This window comes from Psammomys obesus, unplaced genomic scaffold, assembly GCF_907164565.1.
Source record: "Psammomys obesus unplaced genomic scaffold, mPsaObe1.curated_primary_1811, whole genome shotgun sequence".
Lineage (NCBI taxonomy): Eukaryota > Metazoa > Chordata > Mammalia > Rodentia > Muridae > Psammomys > Psammomys obesus.
This window is the reverse complement of record NW_026596463.1, coordinates 3206484-3231237: the sequence shown is the minus strand read 5'-3', so window position 1 is coordinate 3231237 and position 24754 is coordinate 3206484. Positions and strand designations below refer to the sequence as shown.

General features: G+C 41.6%; 1 protein-coding gene across 1 annotated transcript in view; it reads right to left on the bottom strand.

The window, feature by feature from the left end:
- Window positions 1–10664: 10664 nt before the first annotated feature.
- Window positions 10665–24754, bottom strand: part of Ankrd31 (ankyrin repeat domain 31) — a 130479-nt gene continuing 116389 nt past the window's right edge. Inside the window, exon 24 of the mRNA XM_055598402.1 lies at window positions 10665–10924. Within this exon, the coding sequence (XP_055454377.1) occupies window positions 10776–10924 (149 nt within the window). The 3' untranslated portion in view covers window positions 10665–10775. The remainder of the gene's footprint in view (window positions 10925–24754) is intronic.

Sequence of the window (24754 nt, the reverse complement as noted above, 5' to 3'; positions counted from 1 at the left end):
CAGTCCCTTACCCCCTTTTCTCCCTCTATGCCCCTTCTCTAGTCCCCTGACAGGGGAGGATCTCCTCCCCTTCTATCTGACCCTAGCCTATCAGGTCTCCTCAGGGCTGGTTGCATCATCTTCCTCTGTGGCCTGGGAGGTGATCAGAGAGTCAGCCACTGAGTTCATGTCAGTGACAGTCCCTGTCCCCCTTATTAGGGAATCCACTTGGAAACTGAGCAGACAATGGGCTACATCTGAACAAGGGGTCGGTCGAGGTCCTCTCCATGCATGGTCCTTGGTTGGAGTCTCGGAGAGGCCCAGGTATTTTGGCTCTGTTGGTCTCCTTGTGCACTTCCTGTCCCCTCCAGGTCTTTCTATCTCCGTCTTCAATCAGGGATCCCAAGGCTCAAATGAGTCAGCTGACTAGCCCAGGATGAATACTAGATCAGTCAGATCAGAGCTGGTATGAATCTTACTGGCCCGGCAATCCTTGTTCAAGATGCTCCACGCAGTCAGGATGGTAAAGAGCTCGGTGTTCATACCCCAATGTCTAACCTCACCAAGGTGAAGCACACTCACACAAACAGATGTTGGCAAATTGCGAAGTTTTTGTGGGGTGAGAACTATGATAAGCAGAAAGTCTAGCCAGAGGCTGAGGAGCTCATGGAGGGTTTTCTGTGCTTTCCTGGATTTTGCTTTACTTGGCAAACTGCTAACCTGCTGGGTCCCTGGCTGGCTGTCTTTACAGATACACACATTTCAGACTGACATGCTTTTGAGTCTGCTGTGAGCCACTGCATTCTTGCTGGTACAGTGATGCCCACGTTGCTATGAGAGAATATAAAAATATAAAATATAGTCCCTGACCTTAAGAAAAGTCTATTTAAGGTAAGAGGCATGCAGTATCCTACACTGAACATTCTATGTGTATTTGTACAGGAATCTGTAAGCAGCTGTCCTTGGCTACCCTTTTACATTATTTTAAAAACATTTTTGCCACCCCAACAGTTAGTTTTTGAGACAGGATCTTATGTATCCCAGGCTAGCCCTGAATTCCGGATCCTCCTGCTTCTATTTTTGGGATTCCAAGTGCTCCATGCCATGTCTTGGTTTGGCCAGCTTCTTAAGCGACAGCCTCCCTCCCCTCTGTATCACCTCTGGCTTTATCATCTTCAGTGCACTAAGTCAGTCCCCAGCTCTGCAAGGGACTGAGCAGCATTTACACAGTGAATTGCAGCCTAACCAAGAGGGTGAACACCTGGCCATTTGCCTTTGCCACAAACAGCCGGGTCTCGGCCAATCACAGCAGTGGACTATTTAGGCTGTATTTTAAAAAGACAAATGCCAAGTTGTGGCCAATGCAGGTATTTCTCACTTCTGTTTTCTCTGGCTACTTCTGTTTCTTTGGCTATGACTGAATGTGCACAGGTGGCAGTAAAGGATCTTTGATTTCAGTTTGGCCTGCTGCCTGCCTGTAGGTTCTAGGTAAAAAGCAATTAATATCTGCAAATCTGACCTAGGTGTGGTGGCTCATGTCTGTAATCCCAGTACTGGGGAAGCACAGGCAGGCAGATGGATGTTAATTTTAGGCTATATTTGCCATATGGCAAATTCCAGGCCAGCCTAGGCTACAGAGTGAGTCACTGTCTCAGGATTTCTATTGCTGTGATAAAACGCCACAACCATAAGCAAGATGGAGATAAAAGAGTTTCTTTCATCTTACAGGCTTGTGGTCTGTCATCCAGAGCGGCCAGGGCAGGAGCGTGAGGTAGGGACTGATGTAGAGACATTGGGCAGGTGCTGCTTACTGGCTTGCTCCACATAGCTTGCTCAGCTGCTTTCTTACAGAATGCAAGACCACCAGCCTAGGGAAGGCACCACCCACAATGGCCCTGCCACATCAATCACTCTTTAAGAAAATGTCCTACAGGCTAGCCTACAGCCCAATCTTATGGAGGCATTTTCTTTTTAAAAGATTTATTTGTTTGTTTGTTTGTTTGTTTAGTTAATGTGCATCACTGTTCTGCCAGGATGTATGTCTCTGTGAGGGTGCGAGGTCCCCTGGGAACTGGAGTTAACAGATATTTGTGAGCTGCCATGTGGGTGCTGGGAATTGAATCCAGGGTCCTCTGGAAGAGCAAGCAGTGCTTTTAACCTCTAAGCCATGTCTCCAGTCTCTGAAGGCATTTTCTTAATTAGGGTCCTCTCCTCTCAGATGACTTTAGCTTGTGTCAAGTTGACATAAAAACCAAGGAAGAGTTCCTGGAAGAGGTCATGCAGTAGAGGTCACGACCCACTTTCTGTTTGCTGGGCTGTGTGCTATATGGCTCCTTACCTTTAACCAGCAAACTGTCAATAAAACCTGCTTCATACAGTTATGGGCAGGGTAGGAAAATGGCCATGTGGAATGAGGGTAGCTGATGCAGGGCTGATAGCTCTAGTGGGACCAGGATCCAAGCTGAGGAGCAGGCTGATGGAACATTTTATCAAAGACACAGAAACAGCTGGGGTAAGTGTAGAAAAACAAGGGTAGGGCAACTATAGTGAGGGGACTGGTAGGCTTTGCCCTGTATATGGAAGAAGATGCTTAACTCAAACCACCCTACTTGGCTTCTAAAGGAAAAGGACACCCACAATCCCTGTGCCTAGGGGTGGATTTACATGGTTTGAAGAGCATGTCTTTTGTAGCATAGAGCTGGTACCTTTCAAATTTGGACAGTATTTTCTTCAACTATTTCCTTTTATCACCAGTATATTTTTTTGGACACACACACACACACACACACACACACACACACACACACAATTTTGGCTCATAGGCCATAGTGTGTAGGAAAGCTCTGTTGTGCAAGGCTAGGTGATTGGCAAGGCTCAACTACTAGCTATCTTGCATTACCACATCCTTGCCTTCAGCTTTGAAGGACATGACCCGACTTCATATCTCAGACAGACTGTCAGATGTCATGGAACTCTAGGGTGTCCTGTGCTGAAAACATAGATGTCAACTTCTTTTTACTACGTACAAGTACTTTATTGATATTACAGCATCTTAAGTGTTTACCTGCTGGTTTCCCCTTAAAACTCGTGGGAAAAAAAGGGCTGGGCTACAGCTTAGTTGATGAGAGTGTTTACCTTGCATATATCTCAGTACCATGTAAATTGGGTGCGTGGTGTAGAGGAACGTTAATTCAGAACATGGCTGCAAATTGACTCCCTTAAAATGTACAGGTAGCAGGAGCCCGAGTCACTATCATGAGGCTGACATTGTTCCGATAGTTTAATGTGCATTTTGAAGTAGATAACTCGTTGAGAAAGCAATAAATACACAGCACCTAACATGAGCTTCAAAGTCAGCCTCCTAGATTTGATTTCCAGCTCTACCGCTTGGTAGCTGCTCTGTAACCCTGGGCCAAGTTCATCCTTTCCTCAGTTCACTCATCTGAAAACGAGTGATAGCATTTCCTACTTCTCAAGGTGTGGTGAGGATTATACATATTAATAGCAAAAGTGCTTGCAATGACCACTGCAATGCATTGTTAAAGATATGAGTTCTCACCCCAACTCCTTACACGTCACCCGCCACCTTCTTCCTCTTTCTTCCCTCCCCTCCCTTTTCCTTGCTTGTCTGAATTGCTCAGTGGGTGATTTGTGCAGCTGGTTGTTCTCCTACACCTGGACATACTTTCAGAAAATCAAGGTAATGTCACTTCTCCAATGAGTGACCTACTGAGGAATAGCAGGGGATGCCCTGTGGCCAAGGAAAAATAACTTTAAGAAAATTCTAAGAATTGTCTTTAGTCATAAGACACCCAGAGGAACACCTGCCACCATGCAGTGGCAGGTGCACATGCTGAAGAAACCCAGAAATGTCAGCTGCCACATAACTAGAGGGCAGAAGACACCCAGAGGCAACACTAAGATAAGCAAGGATGTGGTGGAGAGATGGGATAGAAAGAAAATTGGTTTGAGCACTATAAAGAGAGGCAAAACTGGAGACTTCAGGGTTGTGAGGAGCAGCCTGATGTGCGTAGCCTGCACTGCCACCTGACTCCATGAGAAGTCCCTGCCCCTGCTGCTGCTGCAGGCCTCGTCTGGGCCCACGGTCCTGCAGCAGCAGGCATCTGCCAATGTCTGTGGCCCACATTATGACGAAAGGCCATGCAGATGTCCCTGGCCTGGGCTGCCCTCTGGGGCAGGGTGCAGAGCTGTCTCCACTCACCAGCTTTGGCACTTAGGAGAACTGTCTCCACCCTTGCCTGAGCTGGCCCAGTCCCTTGCTAGCTGTAGCACTCGGGAGAGCAGGCTCCAAGCCTTACCTGGGCAGCACAGTAGAGCTCGCCCTGGAGGTGTAGGTGTTGGAAAGCCAGCCTAGAGGGTGTGAGAGCCGCAAGCAGGGGAGCTGGCCCTGGTGGGTAGGAACTGCTAGCGGCTGAACAACAAGGCTAACATCCAGACTTGGATTCAGGGCCTTGCGTTGCCCCACCCCAACTGTGAAGAGGCTGGTTCTGTTCTTCCCATCTGTGAAGAGGCTGGTCCTGCAGATCCAAAACTACAGGATCCCATGATACAGGGCAACAACAGGATATCCAAAAGCAGTCCAGTGAGGATCATAGTGTAGCAGAAGCCAGAGACCTTGAACCAGACCAATGATTCATTGCAATGAACATTTCCAAGTAAAGCTATTTGGGCAAAATGGCATACTCAGTGACACCTCATGGCATTGCAGCTTCCATGGGAGATTTTATATCTTAATGTTTTTGTTTTTTATTTTTATTCTTTCTTTTGTTGGGGGAGGTTGCAAGGGTGGATATGGAGAGACAGGGAGATGAGTAGGATTGGAGTGTATGATGTGAAATTCACAAGAATCAATAAAAGGTTCAAAAATTTTATTTGTGTGTGTATATGTGTGTGTGTGCGTGCATGCTACGAGAGGACAACTTATGGCAGTCTGTTCTCTTCTTCAACCACTGAGTCTCTGACTCAGGTTACCAGGCTTGTTGACAAGCACCTTCCCTTGCTGGGTCAGCTTGCCAGACCAGAACACAACTTTCTTGAGAATGAAGTGTTCAGGAAAGCTACTTCCCAAAAGAAATGGAAGAAAATTGTCTTATTTCTAATAATACTTTTCTGACTGTAGCAGCAGAACCATTGTGAAAGGAACATGAATAAACAATAATGACATTGCTCAACAGAAGGATAGCCGCCTAAGTTCCTACACCATGACTTGTTGAAGTGAAGCTTAAGCCATTTTTTTTTGTAGGATTTTCTGACCTCAAAGCATTGTATGTAACTAACAGGAAATTCTTAACAATCTACTGTACTTAAGATACTTTATAGGAAATACAAACTATAGAGATGTGTACTGGATTCTCAAGGTTTTCGTGTGCTTCAGGGAGACAAACTATGAAAACTACAATATGGAATAGCAGGCACCAAATATTAAGGGCTTGGATTAAGATAATTTGACAAAGCAACATAGGTCATATACAAGAGGTAGTCTTATATCTAACTATATGATGAACTATATGAGAACTACAGATGGGCATGGGAGAGATGTGTAGGGAGTGAAGGAGCCCTGAGTGAAGCTCTGAGCAAATGGATGCTGTTGACACGTGCATGGCCATGCCAAGGACCCCAGAGTCCCAGAACCATGGAGGAATGGCAAAGCCTCCCTGCCACTTGGGAGTGAGGCTCAGAAGTAAAATGGCACGGTCTTCCTTGGGAGACCAAGTTTGAGTATTGACAGTGTGCACAGAAAATGTCCACCATAGCCCTCCCCTCCCCGAAATATTTATAGTCCGAAAACTGCTCCCTGACAGAGACCACTTCTGCAGAGATTAGCTAGAACAGTCCCCTTAATCCAGCTGTATACCGTAAACCCCAGCTCCTGTCTGGCTTTGCAGTGACCCTGCCTTCCTGTTCAACTCCATATAATAAACATGCCGAGCATCCGGGGGTGCTGAAACTTTTCCAGATGAGAGCCCAGACCACCTGATCCCACTTTTTCTGTCAGTTCTTCATTCTGTTGGTGGTTGGTCTGGTGCGCTGTGCACTCAGATGCTGGTTTCTGTGCTGAGATATGGTTGCAGTCTAGATATGGGCATTATCATGATCGTTGAATCAATGTTATGTAAACATTGCTCCCAAATTATCTCTGATTAGTTAATAAAGAAGCTGAGCAGCCCTTAGCTGGACAAGAGAGGACAAGGGGGCTGGACTTCCATTCCCAACTGAGGGGTCTCAGGGACCATGAAGTCGGGAAAGAAGTAAGAGGAGGAAGAGAAAGGATGCAGCCATGAGAAGTTGGCTAAGAGGACTGACCTGATAGAGCAGAAGCAGCCCAGGCAGGCTACAACTGGGGGGCACATAGCTGGAAAACAGTGAGACCAGCATAGATGGGTTAGAATAGATCAGTATCTGTCCAGCTTTAGTGCTTTAAGCGTAAAATCTAATAGGTCTCTGTCTCAATTATTTGGGAACAAGAGCAGATGATTAGAAAAGGCACCCCAAATTATAACACATATTCTTACACCATTCACTCACCACCCTCACTTAGATCCAAGACCTAGGAGACATGCTGGATGAAGCAGAGAGGGGATGTTCTAGGTGGGGAAACAATGTAAACAGGGAGGAGTCAGGCTGCATAAATTGGTAGGGTCACCATAATGAAAATACCACATATGAGGTGGCTTTAAAAAAACACAAGTCCATTTTTAAAGATTCTGGTCTATAATCAGCATCACTGTGGTTGATTCCATGCTGGGGCACTTGTTTGTAGATAGGTACCTATTACTGTGTTCTTATATCCCTGTGTGTCCAAGTCTCCTCTTTTTATAAGGAAGATTGAGTCAGACAGTGCTGTTATGCCCAGTTCGTGAGACCCCCAAAGATCACCAGGAATTGACTCTGCTGCAAAACACAAGGATCTTTTTATTATCAAGCCTGGGTTGCAGCAACCTCCCTGGAGGAGTGTGGTGGGGCTGTCTAGGGGAACAAGGTTTTTAAAGGGAAAAACCACAAGTGGCAGGTTACATGCCTTGGCATTACATGATTGGGTAAGGGAAACTGATTTTTGAAATGATTGGTTTACTTTAGGTGCCAAGTCCATAAATGGTTCTGGTGTGGCCATCTGGGCTGGTTTCCTAACAACTGTATCTCTAGTGGGCAGGAAAAGAATGTGGGAAAGCTGGCTCCTCCCTGCAGGTGGCTGGACATGCCTCCACCTGGCTGACCTTCACTCAGGCCTGTGCTCCAAACCCTAAATTAATAGCCCCCAAAATAATTTTCAATTCTTTGATCTCGCAGTGCCTGCTGCTTTAATGAGCTTATCTTGACTTAACCAACCTATTAAAGGCCCTGCCTCCAAATACACTCACAGTTGAGGAATTGGGGATTAGAAATGTGGAGGGACACAATTCAGTTCATAACAGGACCAAAAATATGTTTAAGAGTTAGAGATTATTGGGATATGAACTCAGAAGATTACATTTGGACACACAATAGGTAATCTGAATTGTTGGCCTGGATTTTGTTGTGAGGAATCCATCAGAAAAGAGCACTCAGACATGGGTTCAAGCCAATAGAAAGCTTTGATTGGCCTGCTGGTGGCTATACTGGACATTTAGGACCTGAGCACTGTCCCAAGACTTTCTCAGGGTGAGCTTTTAAGCACAAATCCACATCCTGGGTTGATACACCTCAGTTAGGAAGAACTTAGCCATAAGTGTTAAGTATAGAAGCCAAAGAGCAAGATTAGTACATTTAGGGACTTTTCCCAGAACTATGGACTTTGATGAGATTAAGTCTTTGTTTTCATTTTGGCAAGTGTTACTACTACCAGGTTGAAGGCCTGAATAGCACTTCCACTTCCATCACAATGTCAGTTCAGCTAAGAACTAGGCATCTGTTACAGTTTCACACTTGCAGCAGAAAAGGAGGCAGTGCAAATATTTAAGAATAATTATGCAGCAGTATGCCACAGTGCTCAATAAACAAGTAAGCTATAGTAAGAGAAACTGGTTAGAATTGCTGATATATATATATATATATATATATATGTATCAGTGGAAGTGGCAAGACTCAGCTGGAGTGCCATGAGTTCTCTGGAATGTCTATGAAGTGAAGTGTAGAAAAATGAAGACCAGCGAACGGATGGGAACCATTGCAAAGCCTAGCGTAGCGATGCAAAAGTGTTGTCTGTCTGTGGGCTTCTATTTATCTCTTCTCATAGTCCACACAAGGATGTTTCCAGCTGCCAAAAACCACACCCCTCTCAAGAGACAGCTTCCAGAAAAACCTCACATGCCCAATCCTGAGTCTATTTTTAGTTAACGAAGATCAGGGGTCTGTTTCAGAGGTGGAAAAACACTCCCACATCCCATACTTGGGACCAGAACAGAAAGTACATTCATGTGACCCAAGTGCATCGTCAAAGAAACCAGAAACTGTCACCTCAATGAAGAGCAAAGTTAGGCCACTTCCAGGCAAATGGCTGTAACTGAAAATAGCAATGCTAAGGAAGTTAAGCTAGTCTCAGAAGGACAAATACCATGTTTTCTCTCATGAATAGTTCTATTTTAAATAGGTAAAACCATAAATGTATATATGAAAGTAGAGGCCAGACTATTTAAGAAAAAAGGGGACTAACAGGAGAGGGGAAGAGGAAAAAAAGGGAACAAGGCATATAAGAGGAATATATTCAATGTGCAATATATACTTGTATGAGAATATCTTCAGGCAGTACCATGTATTACAGTGAATACATGCAGTACATTTTTAAAAACCAGTTTCACAGAAAGAACTCGGTCAAGTAGATTGGATCACTGGACATTCCACAAGGCTCTGTGTATGGCTGAGGCTCAGAGGTTAAAAGCTTTACTGAGAACCCAGAATAGACAGCTCTCTTCAGCTCTGGCTGGGACAGATCCTTTTTTTCCTTCTCAGTTGCTCAGATCTGTATCCCCAACCTCCCAGAGTCAGCTTCCAACTGTAAAATCTAAAGATTCTATTTATTTAAAGTAAGATGTAAAGGAATTTTAAACTCAGAGCATGGCTGTTCTGGCAAGAGATCACATCCAAAGACCTTCTAGCCTGTGTGATCCAGCTGGAATACACACATGCCTTTAACCTGGGAGACAGAGGCAAGCAGATATGAGTTCAAGGCCAGCCTGGTCTAGAGCAAGTTTCAGGTAAAGAACAACTTAGGTCCAGGCCTGGTGGTACATGCCTTTAATCCCAAACAATGAAGGTAAAGTTAGTTTGTAGAAGGAAGCAGCCATGTTTGAAGCGATGTCTAATTGAGTGGTAGAAACAGTGACAAATCAGAGAAAGATTTGACAGACTAGAATATGACCAACTCTTGAGAGAAAAGAGAGGAAAGGGAAGCTAGTTAAGGGGCAACCAGAGAGAAAGAGAGAGGGGGGGGGCACGCAGGCAGTTCTACCAGGAGAGTTTTACAGAGAGGCTGAATGAGAGAACAAGCTAGACACAGGTGAAGACAGAATACGCCAGAGAATGAGAAGGAGGCAGGAAATTAGAGCAGATTGTTGGAGTTAGTTTGAGGCCAAGCAGAGCAATTTCAGAGGCCAAGAGAAAAGCTAGACTCAATAAGTCAGTTGGGAGAGTAATGTGAGCCAGAACAGCTGGGTAGAACCAGTACCCAGAACTCAGTAGGAACAAGAAAAGATGAGCTTATTAAGCAGTAAGTCTCAGAGGCTGAAAATGTTCTAGGCCAAGATTAGACTGTATGGATGCTTGAAGCTTCCAGGACTAGGCCTAGGTTAGCAGAAGGAGAAAGTAAGCCCCCGAGGCAACAATTGCAACAGGTGAATAAAAGTTCCTTTTGCAGTAAGACACCCAAAGCCAATACCATATTCCCCCACAAAACTATTCTACTAATTAGAAAATGTTAAATTATTACTTTATGTGTATTAGTGTTCTGTGTACATGCGTGCCTATGCACGTGCATGCCTAGTGCCCACAGAGGCCAGAAGAGGCACTGGGTTTCCTGGGACTGGAGTTATATGGAGGGCTGTGAGCTAACACGTGGTTACTAGGACTCTGAACACTCTCTCTAGCCTCCTAGTGAATTTTACTGCAATTTTCACTTTTCTAGACAATGAAAAGTAATAAAGTAAGAATGGCAGGCCAAAGCTTACTTGTGAGTCAGTGATAATGAAGGATAAGAATAATTTGCTTATCAAAATTTTAAGGAATTTGAGAAAACTGATAAAGTTCTTGAGTATCTGACAAATGCTCATGACCATGTAGAAGTCAAAGGTTCATCCTTCAAAAGCAGTCAGCCGCAGTCAACACTTGGCTAGCTTTCTGTTCTAATATCTGGGACCTCCTATAACAATCTTACACAAAACTTAAATTTCCTTTATAATTTTACATTTTGATTTTAAGCTACATTTCAGAGTAAATGGGGAAAACATTCCAGGGTCTCTTCAGGGGTAATTATCTGTTGATCATTTATTTGTATCCTCAATTCCCTAGCAGGAACTGTCACTCATGCATAGGTAGAGGCGATGAATGCAAGATTAATTTTAAGTTTATATCAATAAAAATAAAGCAAGAGACGCAATACAATCTTATTCAGAAATGCATTTATTTCAGGCAAAAAAGCACTAAACATACCATAACAGTTTTCTTATTACAGTGAATACACATCTCCAGTAATAATTAGGTTAACAGGTTAATAATTAGTAATAGGTTAAGATAGGCCCACCATATAAGATGGAAATCTTGATTACAAGAACAAATACTAAATAAGCTACCAAGAAAACAAGGCTTCAGAATGTCAGCTTCTTACATTCCACATAGAACTTCCAATGCTGCTCCATTATGTGGCACGGCAGAAGCTCTTGATCGGTGATTAGAAGTATTTCTTTTATCTGTAGATAATGGGGGATGCTTTGCATTGACTTTCTGGAGGTGCCTGCTAAAATATGCATTAAAATTAGAATAAGACTTTTATAATGTAAGATCTAAACAGAGTTAATATATATCCTAGGATCCAGTTGTCCATGTCAGAGCATACTTGATAGGATTTCTGACCAGGACATTCATCACTCCACTTTTTGTACCTGAGACAAACCTGTACCTGAGACCAAAAACTGTCTGGTGAGGGGGAGTGGGAGAGGAGAGGGAAGGAGGAAGGGAGCAAGGGAACAAGCATGAAAGTGTAGTAGGTGGGAAGGGGGAAGAGGTAAGAAGGAGGAGAGAACTGTAATCTAAAATTATAGCAGAAAAAGCATGAAGAAAGCTTCTGAAGGGAGTTGAATTAAGGCCTCCTGTCTTCCAATTTGCAGTAAGTTGTGAATAAAGCATCTGTGAAGACTAAATGAGATTTTTCATGTGTACACTTAACACATTACTTGGCAAATGGCAAACAAGAAGTAACTAGCTATTATGATCCCTATTAAATGCTGTTTTTAGGATGTTGTAGAATAGAAGACAGATGACCAATTTCCTAGTCCTTCCTCTACCATACATGTGAAGTGTGGTCTCAAGGAAGTGCTACCACTTCTAGTTCTTTCATAAATGAGAGGGTTCTTTTGCCTCTGCCAGTTGAAATGGTCATTGATGTTAAAACTGGTTGCTGTAACTTCCAATAGCCTCAGAGCTTGGCTATTTAAGTTCCATATTATTTAGGGAATCAGATCTTACTCCACAGAGACTGCCAATATGTTTTAACTTTACCAAGGCAGTTTTAGTAGACATACCATATGGACCATTAATTTTATCCATATCCTATGGATATAAATGTCTCATAACAGCAGGTATTGTACAGGCAGTAGTGGTTTTGATGACCACCACCTGTCTATACTTCTCACCATAATAGTCTCACCATAATAGTCTCTTTCACCTTACTTGGCTCATGTTCTTTGGCCTATATTTATTCTCAATTTCTTGATTCATTTACATCTGTACCAATCAGCAGGCAATGAGTCAATGACAGGACCCTATCCATTCAGAGGGAGGTGAGATACAATGAGATTACTGTTGAATCTTTGGGGAAAGTCACGTCTAAATCCTCTTTTTCAAGCCTTGAATCAACAAGCAAACAGCCTTGGGTAAGGAGAGGCTGTGAGGAAAGACCCAAATGTGTAAGTGGAGCTTTGAGATGCAGTGGCTGTTTTTTTTTTTTTCTTTAAAGATGGAGTCTCATGCATCTCAGGCTAGGCCTGAAATCACCATGAGACAGAGGATTACGCTGAACTTCTGATCCTCCTGCCTTAACTTTTTGAGCGGTAAGTGTAAAAAGTTTATGGGATTGGAGCTTAGAAGAGAAGAAACTTTATGTTTCCTCATGCTGTTTGAATCCCAGTTAAAACCTGCAGATCCCTCCCTGGGGCTTTATTGACACATCAATAAAATCCCATTTTCAGTTGTTTAAGTCAGTCTGAGTGGGTTTTAAAAGGTTACTTACAGCCTGAGGTGAGAGCTTAGTTAGTGAAGTACCCACTTGTCTTACGACCATGAAGAGCTAAATTTGATTCCCCAGAACCCAGGAAAAAAAATATAAGGAAAAAGTAGGCTTAGAGGGTAGCGGTGCATCTTTGTGATGCAGAAAGTAGACAATGGTGATAGGTGGATTTCGGGGGCTCACTGGCCACCCAACCAAGCTTCTTTGGCAAGTTCTGGGCCAATGAGACCTTATTGCAAACAACAACAACAAAGCAAAATAAAGAAAAAAAAAAACAAAAACAAGTAGATAGCAATTGAAGAACAATAGTCAAGGTTGCCTTCTGACTGTTGTCACGTGTACATGCACACCTGTGCCTACACCCACACCCTCCCCACACCTGTTTCTATAATTTAATACTATTTTACATTTTAAAATAGGTTTCATAAATATATCCTCATATTAACTGTAGAGAGCAAAAGTCCTTGTGCACACAGGTAAGCACTGGAGAAGCCATGAAAGTTACACTTGAAGGCATCCTTCAAAGGAAGATGTTTAACCTGACTTCCTCTTGGAATGCTAGGAATGGATGCAATTAACAATCTGGTGATCCTTTGCTGTCTGATGAGCCAGGCTCCACCTGTATCTCCCAGAATTTATGTTTTATTTGTCCCAGACCCTTTCTCCCTAATCTTGAGTACAACTTCAAGGCCATAAAATTCACCCTTATGAAAAATGTCATTTGTACTTTACAACAGCCTAAGTGACTATGTTATCTTAGGGTCAGACTAAATCCTGACCCCCACAGGCATCTTTACCTCAGTCATTCTCCCTAGATCCTTATTTTGAGCATTGTTTCTAACTCAGTAAGAACCCATTTTATGGACAAAAGAGCTTCAGTGTAAACATGTCTTAAGCTTTGTTATACTCACTGGGGCTGAGTTAACTGTTAACTGAAAACTTTTTTACAAAATTTTGCTATACTCAAGTATGTCAAAATATATGAGCTGATGTCAGACTCTTTAAGTCTTGGCCCACCACTGGTTACCTAAATTAGGCTGGACAGAGTTTCATTCTCCCCTCATCCAGTTTGTTTCCCTACAATTACCTCCCACAATAAATAACTACGTTCGAGATGTATGAAAAGCATACATGAACTAATGGGCTTTGGTAATCCTCCTGTAATTGGGACTATGGGCATGTATCACCACACCCTGTTTTCAGAAACAAGGAGAGATTGCTAAGGCTAAACTCATAACAATAAGGCTTGTACTACCTGTTTTTACCTTCATAAGATACTGCACCTAATTTATTTATGTTCTGTGCTTAACCCATCCATGACAGTTTATTTCTAATTTATTTTTTACTTCAGCCATGTGAATATACTTCTGCAGGAAGTACATACTTCTGTAAGCAAAATGACTAAGTTGGGGATGTGTACATACTTCCCATTTCAGTCACTTCTGCCAGTGTCCATCTAAAGTCCTCTTTTACACTACCAATATATGAATACCTATGGTGCCTGTTTTCTCTTCCACATTCTTACTAATATTGCTAAGTATAAATTTTTAAAAGCTTTCCCACTCTGGATATACAAAATAAAACTATTGTTTTCATTGATACCTTCCTGATAACTGTAAGAAGAGCATCTTTCACATGGACTTAATGCCCTTTAAAATACCTAGACCTAGGAAGGTACCTATTAAAGAATCTGTTGGCAATAACCAATCAGATAGCAACCCAGAGTATGATATTAATTAGGTCAGTCTCCAAGCAGCTGGGTGTATGCACACATACCACATCAAGTTTATAATAGGGTTTGAGATGGCTCATTGCTATTACTATTTACCAGCTAATGCTTTGATAATTGCACATGTGTAATCATTTAGAGCTACAATGAAATAAATGCTAGAAGTACAGTTTTTATTACCAGTTCCCACAATACTATATAAAACAGAAAGCAAAGTCAACAGGTTCATAACGCTTAATTCAAACACAACTGAACTGACACCTGGAAAGCAAGAAAGAAGGCCCGGGGTAAGATGATATATCCTCACATAGAAAGACAAATGGGATGGGCACTGGACGTAGGAGAAAATAAGTAACAGGACAGGAGCCTACCACAGAGGGCCTCTGAAAGACTGTACCTAGCAGTGTATCAAAGTAGATACGAAGACTCATAACCAAACCTTGGGCAGAGTACAGGGAATCATATGAAAGAAGGAGGAGTTTGTATGACGTGGAGAGAACAGGAGCTTCACCAGGACCAAATACATCTGGGCACAGGGGTCTTTTCTGAGACTGTTTCTCCAACCAAGGACCATGTATGGATATAACCTAGAACCTCTGCTCGGATGTAGCCTGTGGTAGCTCAGTAACCAATTGGTTTTTCCCTAGTAAGGGGAACAGGGACTATTTCTGACAGGAACTCAATGGCAGGCTCTTTGACCTCCCCAACCCCCAAGGGAGGAGCAGTCCTGCTAGGCCACAGAGGAGGACTTTGCAGCCAGTCCTGAAGATACCTGATAAACCAGGGTCAGATGAAAGGGGAGGAGGTCCTCCCCTATCAGTGGACTTGGAAAGGGGCAGGAAGTAAATGAGAGAGGGAGGGTGGAATTGGGAGGGAATGAGGGAGCGGGATACAGCTGGGATACAGAGTTAATAAAATGTAACTAATAATAAAAATAAAAAAGAAGGGATAACTGGGGGAAGCAGGGATTTACTGACACATCAAACTTGGGCATTTCTATATGTGGTTGCAAAGGGGTAGAGTAGGAAGGCCCCTCCTTTATAGACTCACGTTCTTCACAACTCGCTCAACTTGCAGCATCTTTTTTTTTTTTTTAATTCAGTGTTAAGAAAGGCCCACTGCTTCAATTTCCAGTGTAAAGTTCCTTGTAATCTGTGAAACTATCTGACATAATTTACTCTCTCAATTGGTATTTTCGCTACTTACAGTGCTGTGGATGGAGTGTGGAAGGGTCGCCGCAGGTTCATATTCTGACTAATGGGTTGACAGCTGGTAGTGCTGGTTTAAGAGGCTGTAGAAACCCCAGAAGGTAAAGCCTGATGAGGAAGGAGGCCGCTGAGGGTAGGTCCCTCAGCATATATTGCCTGACTACCTCCTCTCCTGCTGTTTCCTCATCACCCACTTCTGGCACCATGGTGTTCGGCTAAAGCATGGCAGACCAAGTAACCATAAACTTTGAAACTTTGAGTCAAAAGAAAACTTTCCTCCCCTAGTTGTTCCAGGTATTTTACTTCAGCAACATTAAAAGCAATAGGTATGTTTTGCTACCTAAAAAGGACTCTTTGTAGAGACTATTGGTTACTTTTTGGCTTTTTCTTTGGTCAAAATATTACATGGAAAACTTTCCTTGTGGTTATATGTGGCATCTGACTAAATTCCAGACAATGAAATGTGTATGACAGTTCTAGGTTAGACTTTAGGTACAATACCTTAGAGCTGCCTCTAGGTTTCTATCCTCATGTCTAGAGTTCAGGTGTAATGGCTAGATATTCATTACTGCAAGGAGCTTCTGTGATGAGAGCTGAGTAAGGAGGCACTGATCTATGAGTATAGGAATATGTTGTTTGGCATAATTTTATCACCATGTTTCCTTATCAGAAAAACAGTACTGGGGCTTCCTCTTGGCCCATGACTTCTCTAGCCTCAGGTTTTTGGTTGCTTTAGCACTGTCAGGTATGGGTTCCACCTCATGGGGGCAGCCTTAAATCCAATCAGAAAGCTGTTGGTTATGACTACACACACTATTGCACCAGTATATCTTGTAAGCAGGTCACTTTTGTAGGTTGCAGGTATTGAAGCTGAGAGATACTGAGAAATTACTTCTCTCTTCCAATACCATGAACACTAGTCAATAGGGCAAAGCTTCTAACTGGGTACCAGCTCAACTTCTCCATGTTCCATGACATAAATGCTGTCTTCTGCACATTATTTAGTTGTGAGTCTCTGTGTCAGTTCCCATCCAAGGCAAGAAGAAGCTTCTCTGAGTAGGGCAGAGTGAGGCACTGCTCTGTGAGTATAGGAGCCTTACTGTGTTTGGGAGTTTCCATGGCGCTCTTTGTTCCAGAACTCAACAAGATATAATCCATTCCTGGCACTGGAGATTTTACTCAGTGGCATAAGATGTCTAGTTGGGGTATTGTATCTTCTATTTGTCTGTGACTCCATTTAGATTCTTTTCATCTATGGTAAGCTTCTGCAGGAGTGGTTTTTATTTTATTTTTTTTAAATTTTTTCTTCACAATTTATTCATTATATATCGCGATTGAAGACCCTTCCCTCAACTCCCGCAGTCCCACCCTCCTTCCCTCTTCCCTTTCCCCTAGTCCACTGAAAGGGAGAGTTCTTCACCATTGCCATCTCTGCACATAGCTTGTTAGGTCTCATCAGGACTGCCTGGATCATCTTCCTCCATGGCCTGGCAAGGCTGCATCATCAGGGGTTGAGTAATCAGAGAGTAGTTCATGATAGAGGCAGCCCCTGCTCCCCTCATTCAGAGATCCACATGGAGACTGAACTGCCAATCAGCCACATCTGAGCTGGGGGTCTAGGTCCTCTCCATTGGTGCATCAGTCTCTGCAGAACCCCCTGGACATAGATCTTTTAGTTTCGTTGGTCTCCTTGTGGGGATTCTGTCCCCTCCATGTCCCTCTATTCCCATCCCTCTCTTCCTCCATAAGACTCCCTGCACTCTGCCCAAAGTTTGGCCCCGAGTCTCAGCATTTGCTTTGATCCCCTGTTGGGTGACTACTTTCAGAGGACCCTCTACATTAGACTCCCATCCTGTTTCCTCTCTTCCACCACTTCTGGTGTCTATCCTGTTTGCTATCCTGAATGAGATTTAATCATCCTTCCTAGAGTACTCCTTAGTGTTTTGCTTCTTTAGCTCTGTAGATGGTTATCCTATATTATATGGCTAATATCCACTTATAAGTGAGTGTATACCATGCCTGTATTTCTATTTCTGGGTTACCTCACTCAGGATGATCTCTTCTAGTTCCATCCATTTGCCTGCACATTTCATGATTTCCTTGTTTTTAATTGCTGAGTAATATTCTATTGTATAGATGCACCACAATTTCTGTATCTATTCCTCTGCTCAGGGACATCTAGGTTGTTTCCATATTCTGGCTATTACAAATAAAGCTGCTATGAACATAGTTGTGCACATGTCTTATTGAATAGTTGGGTATCTTTTTGGTATATGCCCAGGAGTGGTATAGCTGGATCTTGAGGTAGTGCTTTTCCCAATTTTCTGAGAAAGTGCCAGAATGATTTCCATAGTGGTTGTACAAGTTTGCATTTTCACCAGCAATGGAGGAGGGTTCCCCTACTCCACATCCTCTAAAGCATGTGTTGTCACTTGAGTTTTTTATCTTAGCCATTCTGATAGGTGTAAGATGGAATCTCAGAGTCGTTTTGATTTGCCTTTCCCTGATGACTAAGGATGTTGAACATTTCTTTAAGTGTTTCTCTGCTATTTGATATTACTCTGTTGAGAATTCTCTGCTTAGCTCTGTACCCCATTTTTTAAATTGGATTATTTGGTTTGTTGGTGTATAATTTCTTGAGTTCTTTACCCTGTCTGGTGTAGGGTTGGTGAAGATCTTTTCCCAGTCTGTAAGATGTTGTTTTGTTTGATGATAATGTCCTTTGCTTTACAGAAGCTTTTCAACTATCACAAGGTCCAATTTATTAATTTTAGATCTTAGAGCCTGAGCTGTTGGTGTTCTGTTCAGGAAGTCTCCTGTGCCAATGAGTTTGAAGGTCTACCCACTTTTTCTTCTAACAGATTTAGTGTTTCTGGTTTTATGTTGAGATTTTTGATCCATGTGGACTTCTAGTTAGACCAGCACCATTTGTTGATGATGTGATCTTTTTTCCATTGTATGGTTTTGGCATCTTTGTCAAAATCAGGTGTCCATAGGTGTGTGGAGTTATTTCTGGGTATTCGATTCTATTCCATTGATCTATCAGCCTGTTTCTATGTCAGTACCATGCAGTTTTTATTACTGTTGCTCTATAGCACAACTTGAGATGGCGATAACTCCAGAAGATCTTTTACTGTAGAAGATTATTTTAGCTATTCTGGGTTTCTTGTTATTCCATATGAAGTTGAGAATTTTTCTTTCAAGGTCTGTAAAGACTTGTGTTGGTAATTTGATGGGAATTGCATTGAATCTGTAGATTGCTTTTTGCAGACTGACCATTTTTATGTTAATCCTGCCAAGCTATGAGCATAGGAGATCACGCCATCTTTTAATATCTTCTTCTATTTCTTTCTTCAGAGACTTGAAGTTTTTTTTCATACAAGTTTTTGACTTGCTTGGTTGGAGTTACACCAAGGTACTTTATTCTTTTGCGGCCATTGTGAAAGGTGTTGTTTCCCTAATTTCTTTCTCATCCCATTTGTCTTTTGTATACAGGAGTGCTTCTGATTTTTTTTGAGTTAATTTTCTATCCAGCCACTTTGCTGAAGGTATTTATTAGCTGTAGGATTCCCTGGTAGAATTTTTTGGGGTCACTCATGTATACAATCATATCATCTGTAAATAATGATACTTTGACTTCTTCCTTTCTGATTTGAATCCCCTTGACTCCTTTAATTGTCATATTGCTCTAGCAAGGACTTCAAGATCTATGTTGAAGAGATATGGAGAGTGTGGTCAGCCTTGCCTTGTCCATGATTTCAGTGGGACTGATTTAAGTTTCTCTCCGTTTAGTTTGATGTTGCTATAGGATTGCTGTATATTGTCTTTACTATGTTTAGTTATGTGCCTTGAATCCCTGATCTATCCAGGAGTGTTGGATTTTATCAAATGTTTTTTCAGCATCTAAGGAGATGATCAGTGGCTTTTCTCCTTCAGTTTTTTTTTTTTTTTAATATGGTGGATTACATTGATGGATTTTTGTATATTGAACCACCCCTGCATATCTGGGATGAAGCCTATTTGGTCATGGTGGATGATATCTTTTATGTGTTCTTGGATTCAGTTTGTAAGCATTTTACTGCGTATTTTTGTGTCAATGTTCATAAGTGAGATTGGTCTGAAGTTCTCTTTCTTCGTTGGATCTTTGTGTGTTTTAGGTATCAAGGTGACTGTGGCCTCATAGAATGAGGTTGGTAATGTTCCTTCTGTTTCTATTTTGTGGAATAGTTTGAAGAGTATTGGTGTTAGCTCTTCTTTGAAAGTCTGGTAGAAATTTGCGCTGAAACTACCTGGCCCTGTGTAGTTTTCGTATGTATTTTCAAATGGCCTTTTAGTACTAGTTGTCCTGTTCCTACTCTTACATCCCCCTATTTAACCCATTCTAGTTTCCCTTTGTTTCATAACAATATATTCTCTTTTCTCCAATGATCATGTGTTGTTTTTTTCTTTCAGTCTCTTTATATAGTGGATTACACTTGTTAATTTACATGTGTATGTTGAACCATCCATGTACCTCTGAGATAAGTCAACTTGTCCATGGTGGATAACCCTTTTGATGTGTTGTTGGGTTCATTTGCAAGTATTTTGTTGTTGTTGTATTCCTTTTTATTTCATTAGTTGGTATTCTTGTTTTAATTTAATATTATTTATATATATTTATTTAGTACAATTTATTCACTTTGTATCCCTGCTGCAGCCCTTTCCCTCGACTCTTCCTAGGCCCACCCACCCTCCTTCTTCTCCCCCTATGCTCTTTCCCTAGTTTCCTGATAGAGGAGGACCTCCTCCCCTTTTTTCTGACCCTAGCTTATCACGTATCATCTAGGCTGGCTGCATCATCTTCCTCTGTGGCCTGGCAAGGTTGCACCCCCAAGGGGGTGGTGATCAAAGAGCCAGCTACTAAGTTCATGTCAGAGACAGCCCCTGTACCCCTTACTAGGGAACCCACTTGGAAACTGAGCAGCCAATGGGCTTCCTTTAAACAGAGGGCTAATATCCAGAATATATAAAGAACTAAAGAAGTTAACACCAACAAACCAAGTAATCCAATTAAAAAATGGGGTACAGAGCTAAACAGAGAATTCTCAACAGAGGAATATCAAATGGCAGAGCAACACTTAAAGAAATGCTAAACAGCCTTAGTCATTCAGGAAATGCAAATAAAAATGACCCTAAGATTTCACCTAACCCCTATCAGAATGGCTAAGATAAAGAAAACTCAAGGGCTGATGCATGGTGGAGAGGATTCGGAGAAAGGGGAACCCTCCTCCATTGCTGGTGGGAATTTAACTTTGTATTATCACTTTGGAAATCAATTTGGAGCTTCCTCAAAAAATTCGGAATAGTGCTACCTCAAGATCCAACTCAGGTATACACCCAAAAAGTGCCCCACCATTCAATAAGGACATTTGCTCAACCATGTTTACAGCAGCTCTATTCATAATAGCCAGAATCCGGAAACAACCTAAATTTTCCTCAATGGAGGAATGGATACAAAAAGTGTGGTACATTTACACAATGGAATACTACTCGGCAATTAAAAACAAGGAAATCATGAAATTTGCAGGCAAACGGTGGGAACTAGAAAAGATCATCTGAGTGAGATAACCCAGAAGCAGAAAGACACAAATGATATATACTCACTTATAAATGGATGTTAGCCATATAATATAGGATAAAAATACTAAAATATATAGTCCTAAAGAAGCTAAACAACAAGGAGGAGCCTAGGGAAGACACTTAATCCTCATTTAGAAGGGCAAACAAGATAGACATCAGAAGTAGAAGACGAGGAACAGGACCTTCCACAGAGGACCTCAGAAAGACTCTACCCACTAGGGTATTGAAGGAGATACTGAGACTCAGAGCCAGATTTTGGGCAGAGTGCCAGAATCCTTATCGAAGACGGGGGAGATAGAAAGACCTGGAGGGGACAGGAACTCCATAAAGAGACCAACAGAGCCAAAAAACTTGGGCCCAGGTGGGCCTGCAGAAACTGATACTCCAATGAAGGACCATGCATGTAGAAGACCTAGACCCCCTGTTCAAAAGACATTTGCAAATATTTTATTGGGAATTTTGCAGCCATGTTCATAAGGTACATTTATCTATAGTTTTCTTCCTTCCTTCTTTCCTTCCATTGGTTTGGTCTTGTGTGGGTTTGGTATCAGGATAATAGAGGCCTTGTAAAGGAATTAAGAAACCTTGCTTTATTTTCTGTATTTTGAAATGATTTGAGGATTGCATTCATTCTTTTGAGGTCTGGCAGATTTCTGCAATGAATCCATTTGGCCCTGGGCTATTTATTTATTATCTTTGGCTGAGTGAGGGAATTTGGTGTACCTTGATAGGCATTCCCTTTTTCAGATTGGAGAAATTTTCTTCAATGATTTTGTTTAAAAAATATTTTCTGTGTCTTTCACCTGTTTCTTTTTTTCTTCCTTCCTCTATCCGTTATTGCTAGATTTAGTTTTTTCATAGTGCCCCACATTTCTGTATATTTTGTGTATATTTCTAGATCTTTTTATTTTCTTTGTCTGAGCTATCCATTTCTTCTACATTGCCTTCAATACCCAAGATTCTCACATTCATATCTTGTAATCTTTTTACGTCCTAAATCTCTCATTTCCAGTTTGATTTCAGTTTGGTTTTCTTTAGTGGTTCTACTTATTTGTTAAATTCTACTTTCATGTCTTGAATTGCTTTCATTATTTCATTCAACTGTTCCCTGCCCTTCTTCCCCCCAGACTTTATGAAGGATTTGTTCATGTCTTCCTTAAGGTTCTCAACATACTTATAATTGCTATTCTAGAGTGCTTGTGTTGTGCTTCAGCTAATTTGCTTTTTTTTTTTTTTCTGGGCCAAATGGGTTACATCCTTCTGGAAGACTCGTATTATCTTAGCTGTTTATGGTTGTGTTTTTGTGCTGGGATCTAGGTATCTGGGGTTGTGATGTTTAAGCTATTTTTTGGTACTGATATCTAGTTTTACCTTTGCTGGATGTGTGTTCTGTTCATTGATTGTTATCGCCCTCTATGGATCCTCGGGAAGCATGATTAGCTATTGGGTCTTTGGTCAGGTCAGTAAGTAGCAGAAATACATGGGAGCGGCTTTGGAAGAAAGGCTGAGAGGGGGCCATAGAAAGAGCTATGGAGACTAGAGTCTGTACCAAGAGGTGGTAGTATCGAGGGATGCAGGAGGGTGAGAGGAGAGGCTCCTGCAAGCAAGCTGCAACAGGACAAAGAGTAAGTCTGGAAAGAGTGCAAGAGATGACAGGAAGGATAATGAAAATCACCTGAATCCCATCCTAGTGTGGCCATTAAGGTCCCTGGTAGAATGTGTTTCTGAGGACTGGTTCCTGACACAAAGGAATAGTGATGGGTTAAAAGACAAAGCTAAGAGGGCCTTTGACAAAGTGTTAAGCTGGGTCTGCATCAGAGTCCCCAGGAAATGGAAGTAGGGTGGGAGGGGGGGCTCCTGCAGGCAAGCTGCTATAGGACTAAAAATATATCTGAAGAGATTTTTTTTAATTTTATTTTTCAAGATCTGATCATCATTTATTTATTTATTTATTTTACTCTTAATGGCTTCCTTTTGACCAGATTCAGACTAAGTAGAAGCACTCAGTGAGGACAGCCCATGTCTCTTGGTAATCTATTCCAGGCTTACTTTATCATCTTGGTCAAGAGTTTAGTTTCTTCTGCAGCTGCCTCCGTGTTTTTCTTTGTGTATTGTTTGTTCAGAGCAGTATGTTGGTGTTGCAGTTGCAGGACAGTGAAGTAACAGGCATTTTGACCCTGCGCTTCTTACCTTCTTTGTATAAAGGCTTTCTTACAATATATTGGTAGGTACTATCTTCTTTAGTGAAAAGCTTTTGGATTGTTTTAGCTTTTTTGAGCCCTATGAAGCACAGTAGTATTCTATCCTACTGTATGCTATTCTATTCTATTCTATTCTATTCTATTCTATTCTATTCTATTCTATTCTATTCTATTCTATTCTATTTATTAATTTATTTGTCTTACATGTTTGCACAAAGATATCCTTCTTATGTAATATCCTTCTCTCTATTTTTATTTTTTTTACAATAACCAAGTTGAAGATGCTCAGATTGGCATCCACAATACATCCATGAACAGACTTGTGCTTCCTGTCTCCAGTTCTTGGTCTATAACAAGAACATACTCTGATGAAAGGCATGAAACCTTGCTTCATGAGAAGACCTTGTTTGTCATTCTCACCATGGATTCAGACAACCCAGTCCTTCCACTCTTCACCCAGAACATCAACAGCAACTTCTATGACCATGTGCTTCTCATAGAAAGTACCAAATTTGTACTCAATGTTCACTTTAATGAGTTTCTGACAGCCAGTAGCTAGGAGGAAGAGATACTTAGTTTTATCTTGATATAGCTGACTAGGAGGTATCACAAAAAAGAGCTTGAGAGATCTTAATGGAGGACAGAAAGTGAAAAATCACCTATCTGAGCCCCAGATTACTGAGTTTTCAGCTTTTATCTTTGTACATGTCTCAGGTGTGTCTTATAGGTACTGGCTTTTTCTCCTGTCTGTTTTATTCCCTTTTCTTTCCTAGGTAACCAATAAAAACCCAGGCTGTATCTTAGCTTCAGGATTTGTTTCTGTGCTCTAAAAATATTGCATATTTGTCTAGCACCTTTGATACTTAAATCCTTGTACAAACATGTAAGAAAAAAATAACAAAAAATGAAAGAGCTGGGCATGGTGGTGCACACCTGCAATTCCAGCACCTGGGGAGGCAGAGGCAGGCAGATCTCTATGAGTTTGGGGCCAGCCTGGTCTACAAAGTGAGTACAGGACAGCCAAGGCTACACAGAGAAACCCTGTCTTAACCCCCCCCCAAAAAAAAGAATCCAAAGTAGTTAGGTAGTAGATTTTTCTTTTCTTAATTTAATAACTAACTCATTTATAATACTCAATATAATGTTTTTAACATGAGCTTTAACAAAAACTTTCCCACCAATCTAGTCTATACTTTAACTCCTACTACCCTGACTAGGGCCATGAAGAGAGAAAGGGGCAGATTAGGGGACTATGAGAAGGACACATATAAAAAGATCTGCCTTGGAACAGAATACTGTCCCACACTAGAGTTTTATTTTCACTTTAGCCCTGACATTCATTTGAGATGAGGAAGGAAGAAATCAGATACCAGTAAATGCTTAAATGCAGTGTCTTCTATAAAAGATCTTGTCTTGGGTCCACTAGGAAATGCTCCTAGTCACATAAAAACTAAGAAAAAACTAGAAAAACTAAGCTGTTGTGTTGACAGTAGTATGAACTGACATGTAAAATACTAATTCTAGAAATATCCCTGCTGCTCCACAGACATTCATGAGGTCCAACAATATGTGCTACTCATTTTTT